Source organism: Cynocephalus volans, chromosome 3, assembly GCF_027409185.1.
Source record: "Cynocephalus volans isolate mCynVol1 chromosome 3, mCynVol1.pri, whole genome shotgun sequence".
NCBI lineage: Eukaryota > Metazoa > Chordata > Mammalia > Dermoptera > Cynocephalidae > Cynocephalus > Cynocephalus volans.
The window spans coordinates 64,669,759-64,695,618 of NC_084462.1; the positions used below are offsets into that span (position 1 = coordinate 64,669,759).

The 25,860-nt window shown below is 37.4% G+C and overlaps 1 protein-coding gene across 2 annotated transcripts in view; it reads left to right on the forward strand.

Annotated features, from left to right (window-relative positions):
* HMG20A (high mobility group 20A) overlaps nt 1-21,982 on the forward strand; it is an 80,079-nt gene extending 58,097 nt beyond the window's left edge. For both annotated transcript variants that reach the window (XM_063091542.1, XM_063091541.1), the window contains 8 exons: nt 1,452-1,599; nt 3,616-3,828; nt 7,569-7,701; nt 9,020-9,051; nt 14,716-14,791; nt 15,486-15,701; nt 16,401-16,543; nt 19,514-21,982. In XM_063091542.1, the coding sequence (XP_062947612.1) occupies nt 1,452-1,599; nt 3,616-3,828; nt 7,569-7,701; nt 9,020-9,051; nt 14,716-14,791; nt 15,486-15,701; nt 16,401-16,537 (955 nt within the window). In that variant the 3' untranslated portion in view covers nt 16,538-16,543; nt 19,514-21,982. The remainder of the gene's footprint in view (nt 1-1,451; nt 1,600-3,615; nt 3,829-7,568; nt 7,702-9,019; nt 9,052-14,715; nt 14,792-15,485; nt 15,702-16,400; nt 16,544-19,513) is intronic.
* The last annotated feature ends 3,878 nt before the right edge of the window (nt 21,983-25,860 follow it).

Sequence of the window (25,860 nt, forward strand, 5' to 3'; positions counted from 1 at the left end):
ATGTTTGCAGTTGTCTGTGGGACATCTTCACTTAATTGTGCTACACGTGTTTCAAATTTACCACTTTCTCATCTGACAGACACGCACGCACGGTGTTTCAAATTTACCATTTTATACACACACACACACACACACACCCGTTGTTACCTTTGTTAGTATTAAGTATATAATCACCAATTTGGAAGCCTCTGAATTACTTTTGCCTTATTTTTTCTTTGCTATTTATATTCAATCGGTCATTAAGTTTTCTCCATTCTACTTATTAAGTATCTCTTACCTTTCCCCTACTCTCACTTCTGCCTGCCTTTGTCTCTCAGTTAGTCTATTGCAGCAGTCTCCTGATAGGTCTCCTTTCCTCCTGTTATACCCTGTTCTTTCTGCCTGGAATGATATTGTCTACCTGATGAATGCCTATTCATCTTTCAAGACCTCCTCTGTAAAATTTTCCTTAACATATTGTCTATACATATAAAATTCATCATACCCTCTACTGTGCCTCTATGTCACTTTTACAAACCTCTGTTTCATTACTTATATTACATTGTAATTATTGCCTATACCCCTATGGAGTGTGCATTCTTTCAGAATAAGGACTGAATATTACTCTATTACCTATCTTTCTGCTACCCTTATCTTCCCAACTCGCCCCACCACAAAAAAGAAAAAGAAAAAAAAAGAAAAAACCCTCCCTAGCACATGGTGTTGCTTTTTCTTCCATTCCTTTATCCACATGTGATAGAATAAGTCAGTCTTATCCTTACCATCATCTGTACCTTCTTGTGTCCACTTTTCAGAAGGATGAGATCTGGTTTGCTAACTCATCTGGAACAGAATGGTGGAAGTAGGAAAGAAGTACATCTGTCTGATTTATTAACATTTATACCTGAGCCTACTGAACTTGAGAATATTGTTCTTAGATGATCTGGTTGTCAGTAAACACTGTAATCCAAGAAGGAATAGTCTATAGAATGTACCATAAGAGATTTTTCTTATGCCCTTTAAGAAGTCTCTTTTAGGAAGATAGAGGGCAAACTGCCTCTATAACTCCCATGTCTATTCACTTTTTCCATTAACGGTAATTTCCCTTTTCAATGGAGATACATGAAAGGTAGCATATAAAAGTCAGATTCTTGCATGTACAGAGCTAAAACATGAAGTCTATGAGAGGTCTTTTTTTTTTTTTTTGGCAATGATCATGATTGTTATTGATGGGAGACTTCTTTATGGAACCGACTTGGTTTAATCAAGGACTGCAACCATTTTTTTAAACACCAAATGCCCTGTAACTTCTATGGAGATATAGTTTACATTTATACAGATTGTACTGGGGGGACTGATTCAAGGACTGCATCTGCTTTTGCTGGTGGGGAAATTTGTCTTGAACACTGGTAAATAGGAGGAGTTTTTGATGCTGTTGATACTGAACTTTTGCACTTCTGCCTGTTATTCAGGTTAACCCATTCAGAGGTTCCATATAGTAGTGGAGCCACATCATCCACCAACAATCCAGAATTTGTGGAAGATCTCTCTCAAGGTCAATTGCTTCAGAATGAGTCTTCAAATACAGCAGAAGGCAATGAACAGAGGCATGAAGATGAGGTAAGCTGAAATATCTCCTCCTGTTACTGTCCTCTGAAGCTTCTGGAGAAGCAGTCAGCAAGGGGGGTGTTTATCAGGATGTTCATCATCTGGCCTTCTTACATTCTTGAGCTGATACCTGCAGAATTTTTTTTTTATATTTCTTGTCTTACATAGAACCATATTAATGGTTTTAATGGCATAGTGACAGGTAGACTCTCTTTTTCCCCCTGCCTAAGAAATTTATATCTACCTCATATTAGATGCTCAACAAGCACTTGTTGAATGAGTGAACGCTTTAATTAAATAAGTAATTAATGAGAAATCTACTTGCACTTGCTCAGGGTCACACTGCTTACCAAACCCTGCAGCATGGAGACATATGTGCCCAAAGGAGTCATACTACTAACCCAGTCCTTCACCCTCCCATAGGGGGCACCTTTCTGTACTTCTCACAATGGTTCCATATGGGCCTGGATAGTCATGCCTTGGACTTTCAGTGTTCTTTACAAATGACTGATTAGATTATCTATGTTTTAAGGCGCTCTTTTTTTAGCCAGAAAAGAGTACCACCATTGATTTTTATCTCTTTTCTTATTTTAAAAGAGCTATTTTTTTTTATCTATCCTGTTGGCATTCTTTTTTTATTTTTATTTTTTTGTGTGTGACCGGTAAGGGGATCGCAACCCTTGGCTTGGTGTCGCCCGCACCACGCTCAGCCAGTGAGCACACTGGCCATCCCTATATAGAATCCGAACCTGCTCCGGTAGCGCCGCTGCACTCCCAGCACTGCACTCTCCCAAGTGAGCCACAGGGTCGGCCCCCTGTTGGCATTCTTAAAGATTACAGTGAATGCTTAAAGCTTCTTAAACATCTTAAAATCCTTAGTAGCCTTAATGTTACTAGATTTATTTAAAAAAAAAAAAAAGCAACCAACACCAAATAACTAATACCAAGTACACCATTTGCCTAATGGTGAATTATTGCACCATCTCATATATTTGGAGGAGTAGAGTACTACAATTAATATCTAGATGTTTTGTCCCTTTTTATTTATCTTTCTCTTATCTGAAATAAGAATTCTCATATCCATAAAACATTATTAACTGACAATATGCTGTGTGTATTTGTAAAATTATGAAGCAGAAATATGATGTACTTTATATCTCCTTTAAAGGGCCAGGAAAAGGGGTTATGGTTAAACATCAGTGGTACCTCAGTTCTTTCTTTTTATATATATAGTTTTTTTTAGCAATGATTTAATCTTTTGATTTAACTAATAACTCAACACATAAGGACCTCTGACTATAAAATATACATCTTAAGGAACAAGTCATCAAGCCAAAGATGACTTGTTCATTTTGGATATATTATATCCAAAATATTATATTGTTAGTCTTTTTGGATATGTTATACTTAATGAAATTTTTCTGAGACTTAGATATTAATTTAAGAATCTATATGCTATCTGCTATGGAAAATAAACTGGGCTTTAAATGTTATCAATGAGAAACACCCTTCATGAACTATTTTTAATTAATTCCTGTGCTACAACTTGTCTCTTCTTTTGCCCAGTGCGTGTGACAGCATCTTATTCTGATCTACTATGACAATGTCTCCTTCTCTGATACAGTGCTCTGTGTGCTACTGCATTTCTCATTTAGGATATTCCCCTGTCAGGAATCAGGATCTGTTAAGTGCATATGAAGGGCAAAGCTTGGGTGATCATCGCACTGTTATTCTCATCTGTCAGGATTAGCACAAAAATAGCCCTTTAGTGCAACAGTTTGTAGTGTGGTGCATAGAAGGGTCTGCAGGTGAACCATCTGGAGTCTCTTCTTGAAGAATGCATTGTAGTCATTTGTACTTGTGTCAGATTTGGAGAGCTTTGAATATCCAGGGCCTTATTCATAGGAAAATACAACTCTTACCCTGTTCTATCTGTTGATGTTTATTGTTGTTGAGTTATTTGGGGGGATTGTTGTTGTTGTTGTTGTTGTTGTTGTTTTTCATTTTTTATTTTGTTTTGTTTTGTAGCAAAGAAGTAAACGAGGAGGTTGGTCCAAAGGAAGAAAAAGGAAGAAACCTCTTCGAGACAGCAATGCACCCAAATCCCCCCTTACAGGATATGTTCGTTTCATGAACGAGCGGCGAGAACAGCTTCGAGCAAAGAGACCAGAAGTCCCATTTCCAGAAATCACAAGGATGTTAGGCAATGAATGGAGTAAACTGCCTCCTGAGGAAAAACAGGTAATTGTTCTTATTCCTGATCCTTTGCTTGGTTTGGATTATATCTCAAAAATAGCTTCTATAAGAAAAGCAAAGAAAATGGATTGTTGATTCTTCAATTTTGTCAGTGTCTAGGAGACCAGAATAGTAGCATCCTTCATAGCTCTTTTCTCTAGCATAGTGATTTTTAAACTATTTCAGTTTGCAGCATAGCATGGGTGTGAGCAGGAGGGAGTCTAGGACTCCCCTCAACCAAAGTAGCTCCGTTTTTATTTTATTTATATGCTGAGAGTTCACATAAGGATCTCTTTAAAGTGGTTCAATATTAAGAAATTAAGAAATCTGTCAACATAGTTTATTCTACTGAGTTAAATAAAAATCATGAATTAAATGAGAAAAGTCTTTGATAAAATTCTTCAGTTCACATAAGATTTTTGTTTAAGAAAAAGATTTTATTGCTTTAATTTTTTTTAACTAGAGTTCTGGCAGACTTAACCTCGTATGGAAAATAAAGCAAGCACTACTTGAATTCTCTCTCCTCTAAGACAGAAACTAACCTTATTGCCAAACTGAAACAAATTCATTTTTTAGAGAGATTTGTAGAAAATTAAACACAAGATAGCCATGAGCTGGTTGAACGCCACTAAAGCAGAGTAATGGTAGTGATTGTGGGAGTAGCTTTGAGTTAAAAGTTCCCAGCATTCCCAACATCTGAAAGACATCTATGTTTCTTTTATGCCTTAAACTCTTTTATGACTTACACTCTTTTTTTTTTAATTGAATCATAATTGATTATACATATTTTGGGGGTTCAGTGTTGACGTGTGTTGATCAAATCAATATTATTAGCATATATATTATTACAAATCATACTTATTCTTCTTTATGCCCCTTATCCAATCGCTTCTCATCCCCCTCTCCCTCCGCCTTCTCACCTCTGATAACCCTAGATTTCTTCTCTCCTTCTGAAAGAGTAATGGTTACTCTGTTGATTTGTTGCCTAGATAATCTGTCCATTGCTGAAAGAGGTATGTTCAGGTCCCCCACTATTATTGTAGCACAGATGCTTCTTCTGTAGCACAGATTCTCACTCTGGAATGTGCTTTGCAGAGAGAGATATCCTCTTCTTTGGTTTCTGCTGGTGACTCTCCTTGTGTATGACTTACGCTCTTTAAGAAGGATTCCAGACAGACTAAAACCAAATTGAAAAATACTCTCTTGGGAATTAATTGAATTAAAAAATTTTCAGAGATCAGATTAAGTTTCAGTCTGAAGCTCTGTGTTTGTGGTAGCAAGCTACTAGAAAGCAGTGTATATCAGCCATTGTTTTGACTCTACTGTATAAAGAGTCATGAGCTATACATATTAGATTACTGTTTTCTTTTTTATTTTCCTTTATTTCAAAAGTAATGGCATGCTCATTGTTAATATTTTTTTCAGTAAATACAGAAGTGTATAAACAAAACAAAAGCTACAGTAGTTATTTCCTGTTAGTTATGTAGGTTTTGTGTCTGTTTTTTTTAACTTTCGATTTGAAAATAATTTCAAATGTATAATAAGTTACAAGTATAAAAAAGTACAAAGAATGTCCAAACACCCTTCACCCAGATTCACCTATTGTTAACACATTTTATCCCATTTCTCCATTTCCATATGCATTCATACATGTGCACACTTGCACACTCAATCTCTTTCTCTCTCCCTTTCTCACACACACACATGCGCACACACACACACACAATTTTTCAAATCATTTGAGAGTGGGTAGGGGAGATGGAGTACAAACACAATTTGTGGTAATGTGCATGCTGCCAGTATGGATCTGGCTTTCACATCTTGGACACGAAGGGTGACAATCAGCTTTGTATCTCATGAATATTCATAACCAATAGTAAATAAATAAATTAATTAATCATTTGAGAGTAAGTTACATCATCATGGCCCTTTACCCCTGAATTCTTCGGTGTGTATTTCTTAAGAATAGAGATATTCTCTCACGTAACCATAGTATAGTTGTCAACTTCATAATTTTATGTTAACATAATATTTTTTATCTAATCTACCATCAATATGTTTACCTAATATCATTCCTTTATAACACTTTTCCCCTCTAGTACAGATTCCAGTCTAGGGTCAGGTTTTGTGTTTAATAGTTAAATCTCTTTAGCTTCTTTTAAGCTGGAATATTTCCACAGTCTTTCTTTGTCTTTTATAACATTGCTATTTTTTAAGAATACAGTCCTTCTCTCTTCTCCCTCCCCCTTTTCTTTTACTTTTAGCAGAACATTCCTCATTTTGTATTTGTTTGATGTTTTCTTGTGATTAGATGGAGGTTATGCATTCTTGGTCAAAATACTGCATAGATGGGTGATGTGTCCTTTTCGGGGTATCACATATGCAGGCACAGAAGTGTCCTTTTGTTCCTCATTGGTAATGTTAATTTTGCTCACCCAGTAAATTTTTTAGATTCTCCTTTATAATTAATAAGTCTATAGGGAGACATTTTAAGAGCATGCAGATAGCCTGTTCCATATCGAAATTTTCCTCTAGATTTAGCATCCATTATGATTTTTGCCTGATCTAATCTTTATCATGGTCACAAAATGGTGATTTTTTTCCAACTCCAGCACTCCCTTTACATTTACCAGTTGGCTCTCAGCTTTCTAATCTAAGCAGAAGCCCTCTTCCTCCCCCCATTTATGTATTTGTTTGTTTGTTACCTATTTATTATTGGTATGAAAATAAATAATTGGTATTATATCTTTTTTAATGGCTTATAATTTATTACTGTACTTAATTATTTTGGTGCTTAAATTGTCCCAGATTTGGCCAGTTGAGTGTCCCCTACATCTGGCTCTTGTGTGGGACAAGATTTTTAACATAATTTCTGACTCTGGTTTATGTTCATTTAGAAGCGTTACTTTTATACTTTCTTATACCTAATTTGATGAATGAAAAGAACAAAGCATTAAAAAAAATCCTGGTAGATCATGAAGTTTGTTTAAATAATTAATAGCACAAAGCAATCAAAACATGTAGATATAGGCTCTCTCAACGTAGTACATTTTTAGGTCCATAGGATGAGGTCATTCTTTTTATATTCTTTGTGTCACCCAACTTTAGTGCTCCACTCTTCTGGCTCTTAAAAGGCCAATTAATGTATGAGATCATTCCCTCAAAATGGGGAAGGGATAGAGAAACAAAGTAGTATTCCATTCCTTCCCCTGGGAAGACTAACTGTATCTATGTGGTGTGCAGACCTCATGAGGACTCTAGTGGCCATGTGGACTTCTATCTAATAGGGTTAAAGGAATAGCTACAGTGATCTTCGTGAATTTTTTATGAGAATGATGTCATTAGAACTTGTCTTTTTTTTTTTTTTGTCTATTTCGTGACCGGCACTCAGCCAGTGAGTGCACCGGCCATTCCTATATAGGATCCAAACCCACGGCAGGAGCGTTGCCGCGCTCCCAGCGCCGCACTCTCCCGAGTGCGCCACAGGCTCGGCCCAGAACTTGTCTTTATTAAGTTAGAAAAGGCAGTAAATAGTCTAAAAAGTCAGAATCACCTATTTTATAATTGAGAGATTATATTTTATTCTATTCGTATGACTCTTGTTTTTCTGATTTCCCTTAAAGCATATTTCCTGTATTCTTTTCTTTCCATGTCTAATTGTCCTTTGTTTTCTTCAAATAGGTCATTGATATTTTACCTAAATAAGATCTCAGTTTCTTGAAAATAATTCCACTTTTCTTTCCTAGCGTTACCTTGATGAAGCAGACAGAGATAAGGAGCGTTACATGAAGGAACTGGAGCAGTATCAGAAGACTGAGGCCTACAAGGTCTTCAGTAGGAAAACCCAGGACCGTCAGAAAGGCAAATCTCATAGGCAAGGTATCCGAACCAGAAACAAATACAGTAAGACCTCCATATCTGTAGGTTCCTCTTCCACGGAGTCAACCAACCACGAATGGACAATATTCAGAAAAAAAATAGCATCTGTACTGAATGTGTACAGACTTTTGTTCTTGTCATTATTCTTTGAGCCATACAGTATAACAACTATTTACATAGCATTTATGTTGCATTAGGTATTATAAGTAATCTAAAGATGATATAAAATATACAGGAGTATATACATAAGTTATATACAAATGCTACACCATTTTATATCAGGGACTTCAGCATCCACAGATTTTGGTTTCTGCAGGAGGTCCTGGAACCAATCCCCCACAGATACCAAGGGATGACTGTACCTTTGCATTTTGTCATGCATGGAGTGTCATAAAACCAACTGTTAGAGGGACAAATATAAAAGATGTGTTTCTATTATCTCTCTGTTATTCTCTATTCACTTATAAGCATCATCTTGGAATTTTATTAAAATCACATTGCTCTCATTTAGAAATTCCAATTGGGTTTTCATATCCATTATCAACAATTGGGCTTGTGCTGCAAGACCCCTATTAGTTGCCTGCCCTTCATTTCCTGATTCCCAGTTTAGTCATTTCTCTGCATCTAAGCAAGTCTGTCTTGTAAACTACATAACTGACTTGTTTTAACACTTCTAAGGTTTTCATGTGCCATTTCCCCCAACCTCCAGTGGTCCTCCTTTTCATTCATTCATTTATGTATGCACGCATTCAAAATATATTTATTGAGTACCTTCTATTAGATATCAGGCTCTCTCCTAGGCATTAAGACTGCAACAGTGAGCAAGATAGGCAAGATCTCAGTCTTCATGGATCTTTTGTTCTCTGTTAAGATTGTTTTTCACACCCTTGCAAGTATTGCTTCAAGTTCCCCTTCTTCAAGAAACACAACCAAAGAAGCACCACCCACAACTAGTTAGTTGTTCCTTAGCCATCTAAGGATGAATCTTCTCCACACCTGGGCCTCTAGCCTGCTAATACTATAATGTTGTACAAACAGCCTTGATATATGTTTCCTGTCCACCCTCCCACCCTATTCTGCTCAAAGGTAAGAACTGTGTCTGCTGTTTCTCTTGTGCCTAATTGTGTATTCTGTAGGTATGGGGTTCTCTGTAACTTTTGTTGACTTGCCAATTAATAAAGCCATGAAGGAAAATATCATATGTTATGAAAGTCTACATATACCAGCATGTTTTGTAGTTTGGCATGGTCATATACTTCGGTTTTGTTATTGTTTTGTTTTGTTTTCAATTTAATGTTCTCTTATTTCATATTATTAGATGCAGCTCGACAGGCCACTCATGATCATGAGGTAATTAGCCTTCTGTCTACATATCATATATGTATTTATAATAATGTTGCTGTTTGAAATGCTATTGGATTTTTTTTTTTTTTTTTTTTTTTAATGAATGGCAGAGTATTTGCTGTCCTTAACTGAAATTGGGTGAGTTGCTTTAGCTCAGGGATTCTTAGCATATGGCAGACACTTATGTTGTCTGTCTATCTTTGAACTATAGCCCCTAACCCCAGTCCTTTCCTGTGGTCCAAGAATTTTATTGCCTTTAAATACCAAAGATGGATGGAATTCCAAATGAGGTATAGAAATGAGGGCCAGATGAAAGCTATAACTTGACCATAGTTTTTCATCACCAAATACCTTAGTCTGGCTGTCAAAAAGTGGTTATAGGGAATCCAGCATTTGGTTAAAATGAACTATTCAACCACAGTGTCAATAGAGCACAAGTGTCAGTATCTCAATTCTCATACATCTCTCCTATTCCCTCACCTCACTGGAACGTATTTGTTTTCTAGCCTCTTCCCTCCCATTTGGTTTAACCCCACTGATAGAAGTTAGGTCTGTGTTGCTGTGTATGTATAGGATTTAGGCCTGCATGTGTTGGCTGTGCTGAATATAGAGCCTATGGTTAATGTATGGTTGTAAAATACTAAAGTCCATGGTAATTTCATGCTTTAAATGCTCAGTGACTCCTTATTGCTTACCACATCGCATGCAAACTCAGTAGTCAGGGTCTTGTGTAAGTCCCAACTTCTCACTCCAAATACCTATATACCTTATATACTTAAAACCTTTACTTCTCACTGTCCTCCAGGTGCCCCACCTTCTCTGCCTCCTGCCTGTGTTCATATTATCACTTTCATAAGAATACTTTCTCTCCCTCACACATTTTTTTCCCATCCCCATCCTTCAAACCGTATTTTAAGTTCTGTTTGCTCCTTCAAACTTTTCTTGTTTTCTTCAACATTTTAACCCTTGCTGCTCTCTATACTTGTCTTAGGTACTTAGCTGATATGGCCTGGTGTTGAGATTATTGAAGTACTTCTATTATTCACACTCTTGGATTGCAGTCTCTTTGAGGTCATTCATGGTCTAGTTTTCATCTTTGTATCCAACTCCATACCACCTAGCACGATGCCCTTGCATGGAGGAAGTGTTTCAGAAATACTTAATTTTTATTCAAGAACACATTTAAAGTTGGCTTGAAAAACAGTAGGAATTTGGACAAAAAGAATTTTCTAATGTACTCTTTTACATGTATTTGATTTTTTACTAAATCAAGGAAATCATTTTTTTCAAAGTAATAACTTATTTATCTTGAGGTTGTAGTTCTCATACCTGATTTGGTGTTGGTGACTTTCAAAACATACAGAAAAAATTCAGATTCACAAGTCAAATAGATGTGCTACCATCCGTGAATTATAAAGTGAGATGCACAGGAAATATTAGCGTTTTATTCTTCATGTAAATTCTGTGTAAGTGTAGTTATAGCTGATATCTCTGTGCTCTGATTAAGATGAAATGTTATGAATGTTTTTTGCCTGAGAAACTTTGTATGTATACCTTGAATTTCATATCATAATTGAATAGTGTTGGGGCCAGCCCGTGGCTCACTCGGGAGAGTGCAGTGCTGATAACACCAAGGCCATGGGTTCGGATCCCATATAGGGATGGCCGGTTTGCTCACTGGCTGAGCGTGGTGCTGACAACACCAAGCCAAGGGTTAAGATCCCCTTACCAGTCATCTTTTAAAAAAAAAAAAAAAAATGAATGGTGTTACAAAGCTTTCATATTACCAGACATTTGTATAATTACTTATTGCCTTTATCCTTTGTCTCTATGCCTACCCATCAATATCCTGAAATTTCTGTACTTTTTTTCCCCTACTTTATACCTTCTTTATTCTTCATGGTTACAAAAGAGAATATGAACAGTAATCTGAAACATTAGATCTCATGTCTTCTAGTCAATCACTGACTCATTTTATCTCTATGGATTTTGCTGGCCAAACTGTCTGTGGCATATTCGTCTTCAGTAAAGTCGATAGTTGCAGTTGGAAAAGATGAAGTAGATTCAGTCGTCATAGAAGCTACTGCTGCTGCTGACTTGAGAAATGAAACTTTTTATTAAAATACATTTATGATATGAATTTCTACAATTTCTATGATTTATGATGAGTCTCTGTGAGATTTCTCTGTTGCAGGTTGAAACACATGTTAAACCAAATCAAAAATAAAAGGAGTGGGTAGGTGGAAAGCCAGCAGTAGTTTCTCTCAAATGTATATATAGAAGGTTCTGTAAATCTATCCGTTGGTATGCCGGCATCATGATAAAGCTGTCTTAGTAAGATTATTGACCCAATTAATGTCCCTCACTTAATCAGTTTTTATTTTTCATTGAATAATATATTTTCTGAAATAGTTAATTTCATAATAATTGCAGTATTAAAGAACTGGCTTAAATTTTTTCAAACTGTTTTAAACACTGTTTAAGACTATTTTTAAACACTGTTACACAGTGATTTTCTTACATATAACTTAATAGTATAGAAGTTCAGAAAAATAAGAAAGCACTGTGGGTGAAAAGCAGCCACAGAAGGCCCCATGGAAAGGAGGAATTGAATCAGGCCTTAAAGATAACCCAGGTTTTGTGGGGGTACCTCAGGGTTGGTAAAGTGGCTTGAGCCATTTTGAAGTGTGAGTAAGTTAATAAAAGAGCCATAGATCTAAATACGTGATTTATTTCCCTTTACTTATCCTATGAGGAGTAAAATGAAAAATGTAATAGAATAGTCTTTAAGCTCATCTTAGAATACTAAGACCTCGGAGAGCCTCTCAACTTACCACCTCATTTTGCAGTGAGGAAAGTGATTTGCCTAAAACAGGAAAGAATGTACCCAGAATCACTTATTGAATTAAGTTACAGGCAGAAGTATGACTGAAATCCAGGCCTTCTGTATCACAGGCTAGCATTTTTGGCAGCACAATGCCACGCTATGTAGAATAAACTAAATAATGTTGAAAGTTAAAATGGACCTGGTTGCCTGAGATGTCAGCAGAATTTGTTGCCAGTCAAGACAGAAATTATTTGGTCTGTGTATAGTAAAGAAACCTATTGTATTCCTAAATGGAACTTGGATCTCTATGACACTATTACCAAGGCAGATACTGGAGAGTGCATATTGAGCTAAAGAAATGCTGACCTGAAAGCCATTCTGCATAGCAGTGGGGCACTTCAGCCTGGTACACAATATTAAGAGCGTTCCCCAAAGTAAAGGGCACTTGAGAGAACCATATCACACTCTCTGAAATTCTGGCCCTGAGCCTAGTACATAGCAAAATAGGTTCAGATCAAAAGGGCCTCTGTTCTCTTAACCTCCACTCAATATATAGAATGAAAAAACAAAGTGAAGAGTATCTTACTCCTCTCAAATCAAAAACCAGCCCACTAGACCCAGAAGTCAGCTAGTATTACTCTCAAGAAAGTATCTACGTCTCATGTGAGAACTGATAGAAACAATAATTTTGTTTCTCCTTTAATTTATGAGAAATGACAAAATGACACTCAGCCTGAACAAATTAGACCCTTTCAATGAAGAGGTAATCAAATCCTTATGATTTTAATCCCTTGAGCGATCCTTGGAGCAGCTTAAGTATATCCAAGCCCCCAGGAGGATCCTCTCCAGGCCAAGTAATGTACTCAGTAATGGAAGAGTGCTGATGGTTTTTATTACCACTCTTCCGTTAAGTAGAATTTCTCTGTTGCTTTTCAGAGACTGAACAGTTTCATTTAATTGCTTTAATGTTTTTTATTTTGCACTCTAAGAAGCTGTACCAAGGGACAGTGTGTTAATGCACCCATGTGGTACTGTCCTCTGCCCTTACATAATTAGCTTGGTTTGACTGCTCTGGCAAAGAAGAGAACAAAATTACCAGTCTGAGGAGAATCAAGACCTTGGAAAAAAGTCTTCATACCAAGGTATTAGGAGCCAAGCATCCGCACTTACCCATCTAACTGGCAGATATTGACACCTATGGCTAGTTAGCTGATCTCATAGAAGCCTGTGCAGTTAAATAGGAGACTGAACAAAGTCTTATGATGTTTGCCTTATACCTGTTGGGATTGTATGTCATAAGTGTTTTGTTTTCCTGCAGCAACCTAGTAACAGAGTTAAAGCATATGGTCAGCCAGCAGAGTTGAGAGAAAGCCACTGTGAAATGTGTCTAAGATCCCTTCTGAAACCAGCCTTTCTTGCCCATGCATTAGTTCACATTGAAATCCACTAGGAACTAGCTCAAGGTAGAGCTTTGCATGTTGAAACTTGGGGCTTTCAATAATTTTGTTATTTTTAAATTATTTGGGGAAACTGCTTTCTTTCTTTAGAAAGAAAAAGATAGGGTAAAATTTAAGTGCTCTGAAATTTTCCTAAGGTAAATACATAGTTTTTCAGACTTACATCTTAAATGTCCATCTTTTTTTTAGTTTATTTATTTATTTTTTTGCTGCTGGCCAGTGTAGGGATCCGAATCCTCGACTATGGTATTATCAATACTCCAGCTGACCAACTGAACTAACCGGCCAGCCCTTAAATGTCTATCTTAATCAGCTGCCATTGGCAAGCAGTCCACACAGCCCAGCCCTCTTACTAGGCAGACACCAGTATGAAAACAGGAGCTTGGCTGTCAGAATTACCTCATAGTCAGTTAATTGCTTAGCTTTTCTACTGGGCACCAAATCATCTTTATGTTCAGAGATATAAAACTAGTGGTGACAAGAGTAGGAAAGATACATTCTATTTCTAGCTTTAAACATGTTTTTATAGGAACAATTTCTGGGTATTTTGTTACTGTTTTTCATGTGGGTTTTGGAATCTTCAGATATCATTAGCAATTTCTTCAGTATTCATTTCCTACTATTCTCTTTACCATCTTACAGGAAGATTTTGAACACTATGCCAAGACACTTATAATTTATATTCATAATGCTTTTAATGTCAAATTCATTGTAGAAATGGCAGCCAAAGCATCTTGAAGTATTAGTTTTATTCTTAAAGATTGTTGTGGAATATATTTTGCAGTGGTTTTGTGAGAATTTTTTTATTTTTAATGGCTTATTGGCGAATTAATTTTAGGCTTTGTTATTCTTTTCTATCTCACATAATCCTTAGCTTCCTCATTTTTAAAGCCTGTTTATTTCTGACTTCTTCATTTTTTGTGTTTTTCCTATGTCTGAAGAAAGTCTAAAAGAGCCCCAAAGAATTTTTGTTGTCCACTCTGCAAATTTAGATTGCATAGTTCTATCTCCGGGAGTATTTTACATGCATAACCAACAGAAGTGACTGAAAAAACACCCTCTCTCAATTCCCCACCTCAGCCGTTTTCACAACTACTCAACGCACAAAGCTAAGAAATAGCTTTCTTCATTAGGGAAATTTAGATAGGTTTATTTTAAGATTTCTCATTGCACAGCAGTTGTACAACTGAGAGAACTGAATACTTAGCCTGCTTGAACTCTATGAAAGTTCCATTCCAATGAAAAAATGAATACATTTTCCTCACAGACTCACCTGGACTGATTGCTGCTGATCCAAATATTTTTTAAGGAAGGTATGGCCATTGTGCCTTCAGACTCTTAGCTTCTGTTTAAGAAATTAACCATTTTGTTATTCTTGATTCACAGAAAGAAACAGAGGTAAAGGAACGATCTGTTTTTGACATCCCTATATTTACAGAGGAATTCCTGAACCACAGCAAAGGTGATTTTTTGTGTTCCTTGGGTCTTTGACAGGGGATTTAGTTCTCAGGAGGAATTCATCGCTCAAAAGCAATGATAGTGATATCCCTCCCTAGGACAAGTCTGGAAGAAGAATAACTGCTTCACTATGTAGTAAAGGTAGTAGCTGCTCAAAGACCAGTGAAGGAAAGCTAGGTCAGTGTTGTCAAAGTTTCTTTGGTCTCTGGATCAAAGGAGATAAATGTAAATCACTAATTCAGTTTGTTTCAGACACTTAGCTTGGAACCCTTTGTACAAATGAAAGCTTACATGGGAGTCCAAAATATAAAGTAAGGGCAAAGCTGATCCCATTATAGTAAAGATGAGTACCCACAGCTGTGCTTGGGTGATTTCCCAGGGTACCCCCCCATGAAACCCCTCAGGCTTCACATTGCACTATTTTAAAAAGCAAAAACTAACTAACAAAATACTGGAACTGCAACTGTTTGTTGCAATCTTATGTACAGAATGTGACCAGCTTTAAGAATTAAAATAGCTCTGGGGAGTCAGGCATTTCATTGCTGAAATTGCTATCTAGAATGCCGTAATGAGAATAGGAAGATAAGGTGAAGTAGCTAATTAGAGACAGCTAAGCAGAACTTCCTTATGAGAGTCATTGGGACTCCTCAGAGACTCCTACTTGTGCTGCATGTGTTCTGTGGGGTGTATGCTCTCAGCTCGGGAGGCAGAGCTCCGCCAGCTTCGCAAATCAAACATGGAGTTTGAGGAGAGAAATGCAGCCTTGCAAAAACATGTGGAGAGCATGCGCACAGCAGTGGAGAAGCTGGAGGTGGATGTAATCCAAGAGCGGAGTCGCAACACAGTCTTACAGCAGCACCTGGAGACCCTGCGGCAGGTGTTGACCAGCAGCTTTGCCAGCATGCCCTTGCCTGGTAATGTCATCCTGCCTGAGTACTTTCAGTGCTGGGAGTGGGGGTTGGGGGTGCTTTTTATGTTAGTATTGGTATGGGAAGGTTGAAATCTTCCCCAAGAGGAAAATCAATAAGATAAGGCTTTTTTTCCCCTCAGGATTTTCTGTGGATCATGTAATATAGAATGTCAGTATTGGCTAAAACCGTCCAAAATTTCATGCTCTCTGGTTATTTAATTTTTGTCCACTTATGTTTTAGTATAATCTATTTTCCTTTCTAATAAGCTTAAATTTTATATTCAGAACAATGGAAACTGAGTAATAAATCCCAAGGAGAGCACTTTCTCTTAAGTATGTTTTCTTTATATTTGTTTTTTGGTTTTTTTTAATGGGAAGGAAGAGAAAACAAACACTAGTGTCTCTTACATATTCTTTCATTCTGAGGAGAGTCACAGCAGAAAGCTGGGAGAATCTCTAACCTTCGGTTACATGCAGCTACTCATATATACTGTACAGCAATTATATAGCCCTTCTGTTTATTTAGAGTATGTGAATTAGTCTCATTTCTTTGAAATCTAAAAGTCTCTCCTCTAAAATTAAAATCTTGTCTGTGAAGTAGACCACGTTAGAGTTACAATATTTTTTGCTGTGGATTCACCTAACTTTTATGGTTGAACTGAAGGGGAGGATTTTCTTACTATCTCTTCTTTTCTCACTTCAGGAAGTGGAGAGACACCTACAGTGGACACCATTGACTCATATATGAACAGACTGCACAGTATTATTTTAGCTAATCCCCAGGACAATGAAAACTTCATAGCTACAGTTCGAGAAGTTGTGAACAGGCTTGATCGTTAGGGAATGGTAAGTGCTCACTGATGGGATAATTATTTGCCAGCACATCATCAAAAAAAAGATGCCATCAGACTTTATCAATGCTACAAAACCTTAGAATTACATTGAATGAATGAGTTGGAGACTTGATTAAGATTCCTGTTGCATAGTTGCTTAAGGTAGTAAATAATATTAGAAAACAGAATCAAGACAGTTTTTTCTCATACTTCAGAATAGTTTAATGGAAAAAGCATGATTTTTGTGGTGGACATTGGTTCCAGCTTTGTCACTTATTAGGTGTACTCTGCACCCTGGTGCTATCACCACACCGTAACCAACTGACCTAACCAGCCAGCCCTGTATTCTCAGGCATTAGTTTCCCAAAGGGTTTTTGAAGAAAGTGAAAAACTTAGAGGAAATCATGCCCAAAACAGCACTCAGAAGAAAATATCACTTACTTGTTAATCTTCCTTTTCCCTGGAAAATATTAATGATAATTTACAAGTAGTCAGTGAGACGTTCTATGTTTATAAACTTATATAATTAGGAAGCCTTTTTATTCACCACTCAATAGCAGAGTGACTGTGTTATATGTTGGTGTGGACTAACCATACAGTGAAATAATGCCCTGGTTTTAATAGATCAAAAAATAAACTCTCAATAAGCAAAAAAGAGAGGAGAGAGAAATAAGTTTTTTTAGAATATATTTAACAATGTAGTATGTTTAACATCCTTTTAGAGGAGAAAAAAGTGCATTTCCAGAAGGAATCTATGCATGCAAACTTTTTGGTACTAATGGTTAGTCATCAGCTATCATTTCTTAAATAGAATTGGTATTTGTTCACTCAAGTTCTTAAAGATAGGGTTCCCTTTTAGTATGCCATCCCACAAAATTGGCAGCCCTTTGGTCTATCAATTAAATTGTTTTGTACATAGAGACATATAAACTGTGTGTAGGTGCCACGTATGGATACTAACACAGTAGTCAACAGCAGAATATGCTCCATAGAATGGCTGGTCATGAGTCTGAATCTTTGTACTTTATTTGGCAGGTGCACGAGCACACATATATGTAATTCATATTCTCGCTTTGTTTAGATTTTGAACAACATGTATAAGAATAAGTAAAATCCATGATTTTTTAATCTAATGAGGCAACATCTGCTAGCAGAGACAAAGGCAGAAGTCTTTATCCTTCTTGGCCATGCCCTTGAATGGTAACTGTACAAGGCAATTCATTATACTTTAGCCTCAGCCGTGCTCTGATGGGGAAAGGATTACTGTCCTTCTAGTGAGTAGCCAGATGGAACAGGCTATACTTCTAAGAGATGGCTGGACTCCCTGCAGAATAAAGAAGTGTCATTACTGCTTCTGCTTATGAAGAGAACAGCTTGTAAATCTAGGCTTGGGATTTTTCAGAAGCTCATCATCCTTCTCATTTTCATACAGTGTTTTCAATTAGCACTCGTAGGCTTGAAAAGAGAGCTGAAAGAAACAGTGTGGAAGATTGTGAAAGAAAACAGTAATTGATAACATGGTGTCTCCTCACATAGGTATAGGGCCATTAATGCAAGTACTGTATTGAGCCAAAAGTGGTTTTTTATTTTGAGCATTTTGCCAGCAAGACTCCTAGACTGTTACCCATCTTAAGAATATAAACCATAGTGTCTGCTTTCTGAGGTGTCTTTGAAAACCTAGCATATTGCCATTGTCCTTGATTTCAACCTACAAATATTTTACCCTTGAAAAAATACCTGAAAATGTAAACTATTATATTACTACAAATTCTTAATATCTAGCCATGCAAACATAACTAAGAATAGATAGTTGCCCCCACCCCCCAAAACTGTCAAATGAAACAATTACAAAAACTGTGATTGATACTAGCTTGGCCTCATTATACAAGTATGTACAGCAAGGCCTGATGTCCCCAGCACTCCTGGTGCAATTAATAACTCTGACATGAGCTTGGCAAAGGTTTCATCCACTGTCAGGAGCCAGTGAGTAAAGGGAAGCTAATGATCTACAAGTTTTAGAGGAGCATATTAGAGACGGGAGGGACCTTTAGAAATCTAGCATTTTATATATGAAAAAGCTGAATCCCAAAGAGGTGAAACATCTTACCTGAAAATACCTGAGTAGATAGTACAGAATCCAGGACTAGAACCCAGATATCTAAACTCCCATTCGGTGAGGTTTCTAAATCATTGCTGTAAGTGGTAGGGAAGGCACTAAAAAATCTTGGAATAGAGAATTAAGATAAGTAGGAAGTAAACAGAAAAAAAAAACTACAATCCAGTAGTTATGTTACAGAATTTTGGTCAGCCCATTTTAAAATTATTTTTATAGATATACAATGGAAGAATTACCCCAGCTGTCACCTTTCTTGTAGCTAACTAGTTCCTAGAGACAAGTAGAGCTGCAAGTCATAAGAGTGATTTTAAGTTGAGAGGTGACCACTTTATATAAACTGTTACAATCCATATGTTACCTGATTTCAATCTAACCAATGATAAATATAGGGCTGTTTGAGAAGAAAAAATCTTTCTTATATGATTACATTTTTATCAGTATGAGAAAATGTATTGATCACATGCACACAGTACATTCCTACATGTACAGATATCCTTAGATTTATACTTGAAGAAAATTGGTTTTGATTAACCATATATTCTTTGGACTGAAGTACTAATTTTCTCTAGTCAGACTTATCCCTGATAGTTGCTTTTCTGTGTTTAGCTGAAGCTTTTCCTACCTCACATTGTTGCTGAACTGGAGCAGTGCTGTGTTCTCATTGAAGGGTTCTCTGAAACATCTCAATGAGATTGCCTGGTTGCAGCTTTATGTGCTCTTTAGTTTACATACACCTTGCCCTTCACCTTAACCTATATGAAAATAAAACAAACATCTTTAAAATTCGTAGCCCTAACCCTTCTGATCAGTACTTACCTTTGTGATGTCCCCCCCCTTTTTTTTTTCCTTCTCTCTCTAATGCTACAGGTCTTAGAGCTCCAAGAGGTTCTGTAAGTGTTTCTGCTTGTGAGGAATGAGAAGCCATCCATGGGGGCAGAGGAGTACAGACAGATCCCTTTGCTTGTGAAAGAATTACCAGTGAGTGAGTTGCCTTCACCCCAGCAAGCCATATGAGGGAGCAGCAAAAAGAACGTGTGTATGAACTTCCTATGGAATCATCCTTGTGTGGAACTTTGAAAGTGTACAGCCACTCTCCCAAGTCTTCAGTTTCCTATCATTTCCATTTCTGTTAAAGTGGATCTGCATATATTCTGCTGACTAGGTGACCCTGAGGCTGACATCTGCTACAGCAGAAAGAATGACTTCCCATTGTTGCAATTCCAATTAGACCCTTTTATTGGTAGAGCTCGTTTTCTTACCTAGCTGTCACTTTTTTAAAATGCCTTCAGGGGTTTATATTTTGCTTCCCTTCACTCACACCAAGTTATACATCTCCATTTTCTGACCTCTGGGCTTTATAGCTCAGCAGGGTTCTGAAAGAGAGTTTCTCTCATTGGATGGGCCCAATCTTCTCCCATCATTGCCCTGCTGTGTCTCCAAAGAAAGGAGCTTCTTGTTGACAGTGCCCTGTGGAGCAGGCTGTGTTTCATACCCCACAGAGTGCTCAGTGGGTACCTGGCTTTGTGATTGCTGCCCTGAAGGAGAATACTCTCACCTTCTTCCTTGGTACTGCCTGCTGTTTTCTAAGCATTGCTCCTGCACAGACATGGAGTCCCAGCCCCAGCAAGGCTCTTCTGTTCCCATCTGTTGGCAATGTCTTGTGGAGCATTTTTGCTAAAGAAAAGGTCATTGGTAAACAGAGGAGAAAGGGAAAGAGTAGTTTTTCATTTGGTATTGAAAAAAAGTCCAAAGTTGATCAGAAGTGAAAACTGAGGGAATCCCTGTCTTCTTCAGGTGTAATGATTCTTGGACTTAGATAGGTGAAAACATATTCAGAATAGTCTCTTGAGCTGACAGAAAGGGCATAGAGGAATTCTCATGTCCTTTGTCTTCCTCTGTAGCTATTAACTGCTGAATCTGTGTGGAAAAGACAAGCTTCCCTTCCTTCTCCCTCCTTAGCAAGTGATTTTTTTTTTTTAAACAGCAAAAGCAAAGAAGGGTTTCTGGTTCCTTTAACAGCAAGGGGAAGCAAGATTCTGATTCTTCACCTCAGGGGTATTTTTTGCTGTTTTTTGTTTGTTTGTTTTTGATGCCCTAGAGCACAGGGCTGAAGGTTGCAGCTGAGATCTTTGGAACCAAAGCAGAGCATGCTGAGCTCATTGTCCAGGCACCACGCCACTGAAGGCAGGTGAATGGAAGTATGGCCCCTCTCACAATACGCTCATCAGCCAGAGTGCAAGGCAGAAATTCCCTGTCATGTTGCTGCACCATCCTATCTTCTCAGAATCTCCTTACTTGTTTTCTTTAGTAGTCCAAAGGATAACAACAACAAAACAATTTTTTTAATAACTTATGTGAACACATCAAGTTCTCATGCACTGAATCGCACTTACCACCTCTTGGCAATTTTTTAGAATAAGACCCATCATTATCTACTGCTATAAACCTAGACCGGTCTCCTGCTTTTTTCCTGTATTTTCCAGTTTTCTTGCTCTCATCTGCTGTTTCTTCCACTTTTCTTAGACTCCATGCTGCCTGCCAGGTCCAAACTAGAACTCACTGTCTGTGGCAGAAGGACATCCAAGCTGGTTCTGGAAGTTTTTGTCTGCTTTCTGCCACGGGCTTTCTGTCCTTTCTTCCCTCCTTCTAATATTTCTCTCTGTTTCTCCTTTGTGTTCAGTTTTGTGCAGCTTTGTTAGCACTGATTTTGTGACCAGGAAAGGCTGTAACTTGGTCCAAAGATTATCATTCTTCTGACTCTGGTGTCAAATGGGACACCTGACAGTGACTTGAAATATTTGCATATTCAGCAGTGCATGAGATCTCAAGAGAGCCTACAGTTTGCAATCATTTTCACAAAATAAGCAGCTCTTAGTTTAATAAAATAAGCCTCTCTTATTTTCTCAGCATTTTAAAAATGCTGGCTCTCCCAGTAGCTACACACCTCCTGACTCCCTGGTGACTGGAATTCAGCTGCCACAAAACTGTCTGGTTCCATAAAGCAGGTCTGTGCCACCTCCTCCCTCTCTGTGCTCTAAGAGGAGGTGGTAAATGAGGTTACAGGCTAGCACAATATCTAATTCATGTTTCCCAGTAAATTTGTAGATATTACTGCACTTATATGTTCTTCTCAAGAAATAAGCTGTTGCCTATTCAGTGTTATAGATTTCTTTCTTTTAAAACACAAGGAGCAACTGAGGAAACGGAGACAAGTGTTTTATTTCTGACAAATTTTAGGGGAAAAAAATTGTGTATGTGTGTTTGGAATTGTTAAAATGCCAAGTTTTCTGTACAAGTGTTTTTGTAATTAAACTTTTAGATTTTCTGTTTTTTAAAGTTGATATGCTTGCCTGACATTTGTCTCATTAAAACTTTTCTATGTTGAATCCACCTGATTTAATTATACTTTCATTGTAATGAAAAAGTCCTGCCTCTGCTTTTTCCTCTTAAAGACTTTGTCAACTCTGCCTTAATCATCAAGTCTGTTATGCTTTTAAAACAGTAACACATTCATTTTACTAACTGTTTATTCAAAGTGTGTCTTCACCTGTTTTAGAATTCAGCTCTTTTAGATATAACAATACAATGTGTAGCAGTAGCATTCTGGAGGCAACTTGAAGGATGTTTTTAAAGTCAGTGATCCTGTAGGAAATCTTTTGACAGAAGAGATAAATTGTGCTCAAATGCTTGCTTTTTAAAAATAACCACTACTAAACCAGCCAAAACCTTTTTAAAAGAAACTTGTCACCTATTTCCACCATGCTTTTAAAATTGTAGGGGTAAGTCAACCTAGCTTCCAGAGCCTGCTGCTCTCCAAGTAGCTAGCTGTGTGGTATTAGGCAAGTCAACTCCAGTTTCCTTTTCTGACATAATATATGCCTCAGCTCTCTTACACTATTGTTACAATGATAGAATTAGGTAACAGAATTAACCACACTTTGAAGGATAGGAAGTATTTGTTACATGAACACCAAGAGTTATCAGAGTATCTCAGTTAAGATTGTGTTTTAACAGAAATCCAAATCAGCAACAGCTTAAGTAGGAAGTGTGTCTGTCTCACAGAAAAGTGTGCCAAAGGTAGGCTGTCCAGGAGTAATACAGAGCCTTCTGCTGCACCATGATAGGGTTCCTCTCTCAAGGTCACCTCATGGTCCAAAATAGCTGCTTGACCATCAGCCATCACTTTGAAATTTCTGACAGCATGATGAAAAGACGGGAAGGACAAAGAGGGCAAACCTAACTGAGTCAGCGCTTTTTAAAGAGTCTTCCTGGAAATCATACTCAACACTTTTCACTTTATTTGACCAGAACTCAGTCATGTGACTAGCTAGCTATAAGGGAGGCTAAGAAATGTCTTCCTTGTGTGGACGTTACTGCCCCAATGATATATGGGTTTTAGTCAGTAAGGAAGGAGAAAATAAATATATCTTTTTTTTTTTTTTTTTGGTGGCTAACTGGTACAGGGATCAATCCTTGGACCTTGGTGTTATTAGCATCATGCCCTAACCAGCTGAGCTAACTGACCAGCCCCTGAAAATAAATATAGAGTATGCAACTAAAGTTAGTTTCATAACTCATGTGTGTGACTCCATGTATGCACTAAGCCTGGCCTGCTATGTTAGTGAATGGGATACATTATCTTGCCTTTGCCTGCTGGCCATTTGAGGATGACCATGTACTTCCTTGGCACTTTTTTTTTTTCAAACAGCCAGAAAGCTGAAAATTAGCTTAGTGTGAGTTGGCATTTCCTGTTCCCACCTTAGCCTCCTCCCTTACCCCTCAACAGCTGGTGGCCAGTCTTGTTTGGTAAAAGTCAACATAAACAGGTGGTAATACTTCCTCTACTTGTTTGTTCCCTTTCTCTAACTGCTCAGCATCTGCGGAATTAAAACAACACCAGGATAATCTTTCCCTTAGGGCAGGGAAATTGAAGTATTGCTTGGCGGAAAAGCTCATAGCTACTTCCTGCCATCTGAAAGAATTTCCTGCCTCGCAACTGAGAGTTCCAAGTCAGGGGCTTTTCCTTTGGTTTATTTATTTTTGACACATAACCTGCACTCAGATATATATTTTATATTATCTACAGATATAAACACTAGCTCAAATGCCAGCTCATAAAAAAGGTCAGGATTGAAAGTCAGAAAAATCAAGTGAAAATATTAATGTACATCCACTCATTCAGAAACCATTTCAGTTCATTTTCATGATAATATGTACCTACAGGGAGAAACTTTTGCCAGAGATAGAAATGTAAGTTCTCTTAGCCTAGCAAAATGCAGAAAGAAGGAGGCACAAGGGGATAGGAATAGCGTTGGGAAATTAAGAGCAGGACCAATGCAAATTTTCCAGGAAGAAGGATTCTGTAAACTGCCTACAACACTGGATCAGTGAGAAGATGCCTAAGATGTTTATGTGGGAATATGTAAGGCTGGGTGAAGGGGTGTTCCCTTGTTTGAGTCTCAGACACCCCCATCCAACATTTAAGAGCCAGAGTTCCTTATAATCAGCTTCTCTCCATTTCACTTTAATATAGTCTTTATTTGGGACTACAGAAATGTTTATAAAACGTGGTTTCTGATAGTCTAGTTGAGAAGACAGACATGTACATAAATAGCTCTAGCATAGGGCAGCTCATATTAAGAATCTTAATAGAGATAATTTTTGGAGAGTGAAAGAATCACTTGAGTCTCACCTGACAAGGGATGGTTTTTCGGTAAGTGCGAAAGGTTTGCAGTGGGAAACAGATCTAAGTCTTGGGGGTTCAGTATCTTAACTAATAAAAGGACTTTTTTTTAATTGAAATATTTGAATATATTTGAATAATTCACTTAGATTTTTTGTTTTGTTTGGATTTTAATTGTAATATAGTTGATTGTACATATATGTGGAGTACAGAGTTGAATTATATATTATTAACTAATAAGAACTTTATCTGGAATGTAAGTGAGATATAAAAGTCTGGACTGATAGCTCTTAGAGTTTTTCTGGTAGAGGTGGAGGTACCTGGAAAGTAAGAGCATTTGGATTAATTGTAATTTGGACAAGTAGTTTTTCAATGTGTGTTTTTGACTTATTTATAGGTCATTAAACCAATAAGGTAGTCAAAAAACATTTTTAAAAACTGAAATGAAGCAAAACTATCAGAATGCACTATCTGTAATAAGGGTAAGTCTTATTTTGTAAAACTTGTTTACACTTTAGATACATTCATATGTATACATATACATGAGCTGGGTTACAATGGAAAATGTGTTTCCTGCTGTGGGGTCAATAGTCAATGACTGTTTCACTCCCTCTGAAATTGGATAGAACTGCTGGGTTCAAGTCTGGGCTCTGCTGCTTTCCACTTGTGTGACCTTTGGCAAATTGCTTAAACCACTCTTTTTTCTCATCCGTAACATGGATATTTATAGTTTCTTTCCTGTAGAGTTTTTAAGTGGATTAAATTAGTTAATCCATGTAAAACACTTGGAACAGTGCCTGTCACAGAGTAGGAGACACTTATATAAACTTATAATTTATGGAAGACTCAAGCAAAAAGAGAAATAACAATTAGACACATACTATAGGCCAAGCACTCTGTTCTGCTTTTTATATAAATTATGTCATTTAATTCCTACCACAACAGAGTAGGACTACTATATCCATTTTACCGTTAAGTAAATTAAGACTCAGGGATGATAAGTACCTTGCACAGTTACACAACTGGGAACAGGTAGAGAAAGGATTTATACAGAATAGTTCTGATTCCACATTCCACTGTAGCCATACTGTCTTAGAGATATTTAACGAGACTGACATGAGTTCAAAGCAGCAGCACAGCTTGGTGGGTCTGAGAACTAGAATTAGACCTATTCATCCAACAATAATTGTTGAATGTCTTTCTTGTGTTAGAAGCTGTTCTAGGTCACAGTCCCCATGGAGTTTATATCCCACCGGGAGAAAAAAGACTATAAACAAGTAATCTAACAGACTCATCTCAGCTAGTTGCCAAGACAAGATGAAATGATATAAACTATGGTAGAGGGAAGGCCTTTCTGAAAAAGGATCTTTTGAAGAAAGACCAGATTGTTCGAAGGAGCCAGCCCTGTGAAGGGCTGAGGAAATAGGCCAAAGTCCTGAGGCAGGAATGAGCTCTGGAATTTCAAGGAATAGGAAAAAGCTGGTGAGGCTGGAGCAGAACAAATGAGAGTGGCTTTGGAGTTGCAAGGCAG